An 8,025-nucleotide genomic window follows, 5' to 3' on the forward strand; every position below is an offset into this window, starting at 1 on the left:
TTTAAAGTCAGGGTATTGCTGAGTTGCTTAGGGCCTTGCAAAGTTACTGAGGTTGGCTTTGAACTCATGATCTTCCTTGCTTCAGCCTCCCAAATCCCTGGGATTACAGGAGTGCACCACCACACCAGGCTTCTTGCTACAACTTCTTCACTGCAATTGTGAATACACAAAATTAGTTTTGTGTATTGTGGGGAAGGGCTGGGGAGGGAGGTCTGAGAAGCAGAGGTATTCAGGAAATAAGGGCTCAGAGGGTTGGCAATATTCTCAAGGCCATGAAGCCAGTGAGCAGTTGGTCAGAAGTCAAGGTGTCTGCTGGTGGGGGTCTGTCTTCCAAGCCACTTGGCCCAGAACCACTGGGCTCTTTCTCTCTGCACTCATCAATGCCTGTCAATATTTATGTGTAGGAACCCTATTTTCATCAGACACTCCAGGAAAACATAAAGGGCTTTGTGGATGAATCTGTTTGGGAAAAACTATGTCTTTTCCACTTGCTGCTTTCTATACAAACACATGTGAAAGGTCCTGAAAAGTATGCAGAAAAATGCCAGTAAAGTTTGCATAACCCAGTGTTTCCCAAGTCTTCGTTATTTGTTTATATGACATCTACGGGTGGAATATCTGTTATCTGAAATGTATGGTACCAGAGTGTTTCAGGTTTTGCATTTTTCACATTCTAGAACATTTGCATATACATTATGAGATACTTTGGAGATGGGCCCCAAGCCTAGACACAAAATTCATTTTATGTTTCATATATACCTTATACATGTAGGCTGAAGGTGATTTTATATGACATTTTAAGTAATGTTGTGCATGTCACGGTTTCGTGGTATGAAATTTTCCACATTTGGCATCGTGTCAAAAAGGTTTGCATTTTGGAGCATTTCAGATGTCAGATTTTTGGAATAGAGATGGTCAGCCTGTATTAACATATGGCAAAATATATCTGGGAACAATACCAGCTTTTATTGTTATCTAGATGAACTGAATTGTCTGGGAAAGGATCAGGGAACTTTCTCTGGGTTGTCTGGAATAGTGAAGGCTGGAACTAGGATCATTTCCTGCAGCAAGAAGGGCTATGCCCAAAGTCACCTTTTTATTAGGCTGGCATCTGTGCCCACTGTGTTTGTTTGCCCACAGAGAAGGCCAATGTCATGCTCACCCCATGCAGCAGGAAGGACAGCATTGTAGTTCCTCATACCTTTGAGCTAAAGTTCAGCCCAAGTTTGCAGGATGCTGAGAGCATGGGACCTGCGGGGTTGCCGATTATCTGCCTTTGGCTCCTGTACCACGGTGTTTGCTGGTGTTCATCCTGAACCCAGGAGAAAGCAGACAGTTAGGTGTCCCACCTGGGAGTGCAACCCCACAAATCTGGACTTGTTTTCTCACTGTCTAATGTCTATTGAAATTTTTACCTTTCGAGGACCAGGGACAGCACCTTCCCCACTTGTAACTTTTTTAGCTACCTCCGTGTTGATCCCCTGGTAAATGCCCAGATAATTCTTGTTGGGCTGAGTGGGAGGGGAATCAATAACCCTCCGTGTTTCACGGTTTGGGGCAGGAAAGGATAAATGGTGATGTTGCAAATCCCTTTATTCATTACCAAAGCCTCTTTCTGCCCCAAGCAGCATAGAAGGACGCCCAGAGGCAGAAAAGAATATCAAGAGCAATGGCACACAGCTTTCTGAAGCTCTGCATTCCTGGAAGAGTTAGAGCGACTGTCAAAGCCCTCGACGTATCCATTTTTATTAGTTTTTTTGTGGTGATTTGATGTTGTTAGGGATTCAGCTCTCATCTTCGCCTCTGAGATCATCTGAATAACGCCGGGAATAGGGAAGGCAAGAACAGAGATGAGGCATCCACAGGCAGCCCTGGACCCGACCATATAAATCTAGGAGGAGGGTGGGGCAGGAGAGCCTGGGCTTCCCAGTTTGCTGGGCACGAGGCTGAGCCGGGGAAGCAGGAAGCCTTGGAGAAGACCGAGTTTTGCCTTCACTCCAGGTGGCAATGACAGGTGCCATGAAAGTGTCAATCATGCTCCTCCTAGTAACTGTGTCCGACTGTGCCGTGATCACTGGGGTAAGTCTCCAGCGTTCTCTCTGCCTGGGTTCCAGGACAGTGGTAGGGTCTGCAGGGGATGTAAGCCCAGGAACCACACAGGTGGGGCTCCGCCATCCAATACACCGCAAATCAAAGGGACCCCAGAGAGGGATGGTTTGTGATTAGTTGGACCTCACTCTGATAAACAGGGTTGGCTTTTAAGAAGCGGTGTTTAAATAAGATCTTTGTTTTAAATGCATTCGGAGACAATTGAGAATTTTTGAAGTTTTTAGTCTCTGGGAAAAATGAAGATTCCTGTTGTGTCATTGGGAATTCTTTTATAAAGTGGATTTCATCCCTTAATTTACCTTTTGTTTAAGTTTTGGTTTTCATAGACAGTCTGGTCCGCGTGTCAGTTTTGACGTAGCAGTATGTTGGCTTAATTAAGGGCAGTAATAGCTCATTGGCTGCAATGACATCAGTATCACCCCTGCGGCCTCCACTCGTAAGAAAGAATGTTTTGAAATACCTTTTGCTCTGTGCCCAGTTAGTTCGGAGAGGAATACTGGCGACACCAACATTTGGCTAAAAAATGCCCCCAACAGAGGCCAGTAGAGAAGCACTAGGGAGAGATACCAGTTCAACTGGCCTCTAGAAATGCAGACTGACAGCACAGGCTCAGCCCACGGGTGCTGCACACGTCAGTGCTCACGACTCTGTGGGGGTGATGTCCCCTCTGAAGGCTGTCTTTCACTTTGCCCCACTCTGGCATGGTTGCCGGCGGTGTTAGGCAGCTGGACTATTCTTACTAAAAGAAAGTAACACTGCACCTGTCTTGTCAAAGTCATGAGAAGAAAAGGGGAAATGAACTTTTATTTCAACCACTTCCACTGTTTTTTGTGGAGTAATGTCAAACCATGTCTGGAATTGGGTTTGTTTTCATGTTTGTAGAGAGGATAATTCCATTCTCCTTTCTAAAGGAAAAAGACTGGTTGGTTCAAAAGAGGCACATATATGAAGGGTCAGCCATTGCTTTGGAGACCCAAAGCAGGCACAGAACGAGCATAAAGCATTGAATCTTGGTGGGGGTGGGCTGAAGGGAGAAGCCGGGAGGCCCAGCAGTCCTGCGGTCAGGATGGGAGCACCAGGTGGGCCCCGAAACCATGTCAACCTCACTTGGCCAAGTTCTGCCCTCTCCACATTCCTCTGTTACCTGGATGGCAAATGTCCCCAAGTTCAAGGCTGCATGGTCCCGCTGCCAGAGTGGGACAGCAATGCCCATCCCTGCAGGATAAGAGCCAAGTGGGGGTCTCCTTCCTCCGACTCTCAGCTTTCAGAGCATGGCTAGGTAGGAGGGGTGCCCTTGCTGGGCTGGAGACTGGCAGCCAGGTGACTGCTCCCCGTGCCTCCTCTGGGTGGAGGGAGTTGGCAACCTCTTTTCCTCCTGGGGCTGAGAAAGTGGGGAACTTCCAGTTCGGGTTGCAGTCCCCATGTGCAGCCTGAGCCCTCCCCAGCCTCTACTGGAAAAGAGCAAATCAAGACACAGCTTCAAATTTCAGTTCATCGCAAGCACTCAGCTTCTGTGAAGTGGCCAGTTCTGATCTCTACCCGAGTGTGGAGCTGTTTTGGTTTCCCAGATCCTAGCTTATGGGTAAAGTGGGTTTTGTGGCCTTCTTTACAAATGTTACCTTCTGGACATACAGAAGGGACATACAGTCTATTCTGGGAGCCGAGCCCTGTGGGGTCCATCCCAGAGGCCCGTAGAGAAACACTAGGGAGAGATACCAGTTCAATTGGCTTCTAGGGCGAGGGGTACCAACATGTGGAACAGGCATCAAGTAAGGGTGCTGGGTCTGGGCTGGAGAATCTTGGCTGAAAGCAGCTTAGCCCTGACCACCCAGGGGCTTGGGCCATCAGGGACCCTCCCAGCTTGGAGAATCCTAAATCACTCAGTCCTACCAGCATCTGCTGAGCATCTACTGGCTCTAGGAGAGTTATCCCTCCTGACCCACTGGACTTTTCAAAGAGGTCTGCCTCCCCACTGAGAGGTCTCCAAGGAGCTAGGACAGTCCCTCAAACCCAGATCCTGATGGACATGAAGCATCCTGCCCATGAAGGGAGCAGCGGCAATAACCCCAGTCCAAGGCATGCTGTTGTGATGGGGCCAGGTGACACACCACCCCTCAGAGGACTGCTGGGCTGCAACCTGGCTTCTCACAGGTAGTAGTGCTGCCCTCTCTGTCTCTGCAGGCCTGTGAGTGGGATGTCCAATGTGGAGCACGCACCTGCTGTGCCATCAGCCTGTGGCTGCGGGGGCTGCGGATATGTACCCCACTGGGTCAGGAAGGAGAAGCGTGCCACCCCAGCAGCCACAAGGTAGGTGGCCATGCAGCACACGTTTGTGTGTACAGGTGAGCCCTGAGCTGCACAGGCCCGGAGGTCCTGGGGCCTGGCTCTAGCCAAGATCACGGAGGCTAGAGCTTGTGAGTACAGTTCTGCTTTCTCCACAGCTGAGCAGGCTCCTGAATGCCAGAGGGCTGACTGCTGCCCACCCCCACCAACACCGGCCTTACTCAGTGTCCCACAGACGATGTTTGTGCATCTCACAGGGCCTGACAACCTGAGCTATGATCTTCCAGTCAGGCTGGAGAACCACTAAGACAATTTGATTTTATAGCAGCCCTGGGCCAGGGTGAGGAAACAGATCCAGCAAGGTCACGTGACTTGCTCAATGCAGAGTCACCGAGGCAGCTGGGCCTGGAACTGCAGTCTTCTGACATCAACTCTAGCTACATGTCATTGATGTTGGGACTGCCTCCTTTGCGGGGACAGCCTGGAGTGCTGGTGGTGTTACCGCTGTTGGTCGGTGACGAGTCCCCTGCTTCCCCAATGTTGAAGTATAACACCAGAGAAGCACGCCGAGGCAAGGTCAGAGTGGAAAGTAGAGGCTTTATTAAAGGACAGCAGAAAAGACTTCTCCCGGAGGAAGAAGGGGACCCAAGAGGTGGAATCCGTGGAAGTGCGGTTGACTCCCCTTTTTATACCTTGGGTCCTCTTACTTCCTGTCCTCTGTTCTGTTATCTCTCAGTGATGAAATGAATGTAGGTGGAAGGCCCAAAGGGTGGGGCACAGGTGGGCCAAAGAAGTGATCTGGGCAGGAAGAACTTTTGGTCAGCATCTTCAAGTTTGCAGGAAGCTGTTTCATTAACATTTCTTTGGGATGGGCTCTGGGCCTTGGGCTTTTCCGGGACTTCATTAACATTCCAAAAGTTGTTCTGCTCCCCCCACCCCCCTTCATTCTCAACATGGCCTCCATTTTGGATCTTACTGGATCTTAGACCCGATTTCCCTAACTACACTGACGACCTCACTTTAAATCTGGCTTCAGGAGGTTGAATAGTGTCTCCTCAAAATTAGACTGTTAGACCTGGAGAGGGGGTTATGGCCATTTCCAGTCCTTTCCTTGCTGTGTGATCTTGGGTAACTAGCATGACTGCTTTTTGCCTCGTGTATACCTTAAAGGGAGCCCACTGATTACCCCTGCAGTCTCTTATCCATCTGAGAAATCTGGATTTTGAAAGGGTCTCAAATGCCCTTTGCTCCCTTGGAAACTTCCTTAGAAACCTGCCTTCAAGAAGGTGAAATCAGCTGGGGGAGGTGGTGCCTCTGTTGGGGTGCAGCGGAGCGTCAGAGGGAGAGACCACACAAGAGACTCACTTCATGCAATCGCAGGGGGGAAATTTATTAGGGATCCGTTCCAGCGCGCTGGGGCTCTGTGCCCACTCAAGAAGGGAGAGCGGCTCAGAGCCCAGAGCAGAGGTCAGGTGGAGCTTAAGTACACTTCTTGGAGAGGGCGGTGGGCTTTGCATACATCAGAACAAATCATCATGAGGCGCAGGAAAATTGAACAACAACCCTGAGTCAGGATTAGTGCATACATTGGCGGGAACAGATTGGACAGGGGTGATTGGTGCTCCTAAGTGGGGTACACATTTAAACTGATTGGTTTAGGTCCTGCAATGGCTACGTGCCAAGCAACTCGGAACCCTTAGCTATTAAACAACCAGAAAGTCAGTGGAAATATTTACTGGGCAGTTCCAGTATTGTCTTAACAACTACAGGGATTACAGGTTTTGGGGGTAGCAGAGGGACTCTAACAATACCTAGTCTTTTACTTTTTAACCCAATCCCTGCACTTTGGAAACTTTAGGATGCCTGGTCTTTTACACTTTAACTCAGGCTCTGCGGCTTGGAATCAGCTTAGAAATTTTACCTTTACACCTCCCCGTGATCTCAGTGCTAAGGCAGGAGGGTCACAGGCTCAAGGCAACTTAGTGAAGCCCCCAGTGATTTAGTGAGACCCCCGTCTCAAGAATAAAGAACAAAAAGGGCTGGGGCTGCGGCTCAGTGGTAAAGCACCCCTGGGTTAAATCCCTGGTACCAACAGAACAAAACAAACAACAAAGCAACCATGAAATAAGACCCCCCAAAATGATGGCTCCTCTACACAACGGTTCTAGAGCTGGATCAGCAGGTACTTGGAACACATTTCAAGAAGGCTGTCACTCTTTTGTGCCCTAAGCATCTAGTGGGCACTCTGCTTCCATCCCCTGGCAGCCAGCTCCCAGCCACAGGGCCTTTGCTTCTGCATGGTCAGGGGGTGCAGACAAAACTGGGGGGCGGGGTTAGGGGGCTATGCGGGGTGGGGCCTGACATCCAGATTCAGGCGTCTTACGAGATTCAGTGCCCGTCAGGGGTCAGGGGTGAGACTCCTCCAGTAGTGTCCCTCTCAATCTTGGTCTTTTCCCCACACCATGAGGAGGTGGTGGGGACGCTGTGCAGCTCGTCGGCCCCCTTTGCCTTGGAGTGTGTGGGGCTTCAGTACAGATCCGTATTCCCAGCGGGGACCTGAGTGATAATAAAACTAACTCGGAGGGCCTCCTACAAGCCACTCTTCCAGCCACATTGTAGGTGCTATTAGCCCATTTTACAGAGAGCAGAGTGGATGTGCAGCAAAGTTAACTAAATTGCCAGTTGTCACCTGGTGTCTGACACTGAACCTATGCTGGTGGATCCTATTCAGTCCCCCTCAGGATTCCTTGGTGATCTGGTGGTCCTCTGGGCAGCGAGTCAGAGTGCAGAGACTGTGTGTCCCACACGGCTGCCCCCAGGCACCCACCAGAGTTGAGCGCACAACAGACCTAACACATAACAGTAGGTGCCCAGTCAACAGAGCTGGGCGTGGGTGCTGCGTCTGAAGGCCAGGCAGCCTGGGTACACATCTAGCTCCTCCGCAGGTGAGCCGAGGTCCCGGCATGCTGCTCGATCACCCTGTACCTCGTTTCCTCAGCTATAACCACTAGTATTGCTGGGCGAGGCTGTGTGGGAGGTGGGGTGTGGCTGGAGGCCACCCCTGTGGGTGAAGGTGTCCCTCTCTGCTCTCCCCAGGTCCCCTTCTTCCGGAGACGCCAGCACCACACCTGTCCCTGCTCACCCAACCTGCTGTGCTCCAGGTTCCTGGATGGAAGGTACCGCTGCTCCGTGGACTTGAAGAACATCAATTTTTAGGAGCTTGTCCAGGCTCAGACGCCCACCAGGCTTCCTCCCGAGTCCAGCCTGGGGTCACCTCTTCTGGATTGTTATTTCTACCATGCAGCCTGCTCCCACCCCCCATCCCTCAGTCCTATACTGCCCATCTGGATCTTTCCTGTCTGGTATACAAGAGGGCACATGGCACAGCGACCTTCACTATGGCACAGTTGGGTCAGCCTGTGGTTGCTGGCCCTGAGAGGTGGCCAGCCAGCTTCTCTCCCCTGTTCAACCTTCCTGAGAGGCTGTGAGCTGTGGAGAGGACATTGTCCTCCTCCCTGAGCCAGACATTCCCCAGCACAGGCCCCTGGGGGCATTGCGCTTGGCCCTCCGCCCTATCATGTGAGGTCTGGGAGGGCCAACCTGAGGATGGTTCCTTCTCTTCTGTTGTAACCT

The 8,025-nt window shown here is 50.9% G+C and overlaps 1 protein-coding gene across 1 annotated transcript; it reads left to right on the top strand.

Moving 5' to 3' along the window:
* Window positions 1–2,007: 2,007 nt before the first annotated feature.
* Window positions 2,008–7,608, top strand: Prok1 (prokineticin 1). The gene is made up of 3 exons (XM_026402856.1): window positions 2,008–2,079; window positions 4,291–4,416; window positions 7,489–7,608. The coding sequence occupies exons 1-3, from the start codon at window positions 2,008–2,010 to the stop codon at window positions 7,606–7,608; spliced, it is 318 nt and encodes a 105-aa protein (XP_026258641.1).
* Window positions 7,609–8,025: the final 417 nt, after the last annotated feature.

This window comes from Urocitellus parryii, chromosome 11 (assembly GCF_045843805.1).
Source record: "Urocitellus parryii isolate mUroPar1 chromosome 11, mUroPar1.hap1, whole genome shotgun sequence".
NCBI classification, from domain to species: domain Eukaryota; kingdom Metazoa; phylum Chordata; class Mammalia; order Rodentia; family Sciuridae; genus Urocitellus; species Urocitellus parryii.

Excerpts from the sequence above, each read along its gene's own strand:
- Prok1 (XM_026402856.1), top strand. The coding sequence starts at position 2,008 with ATGACAGGTGCCATGAAAGTGTCAATCATGCTCCTCCTAGTAACTGTG. Across the intron at positions 2,080-4,290 it reads ACTGTGCCGTGATCACTGGG|GCCTGTGAGTGGGATGTCCA; the intron begins GTAAGTCTCCAG and ends CTGTCTCTGCAG. Across the intron at positions 4,417-7,488 it reads GCCACCCCAGCAGCCACAAG|GTCCCCTTCTTCCGGAGACG; the intron begins GTAGGTGGCCAT and ends TGCTCTCCCCAG.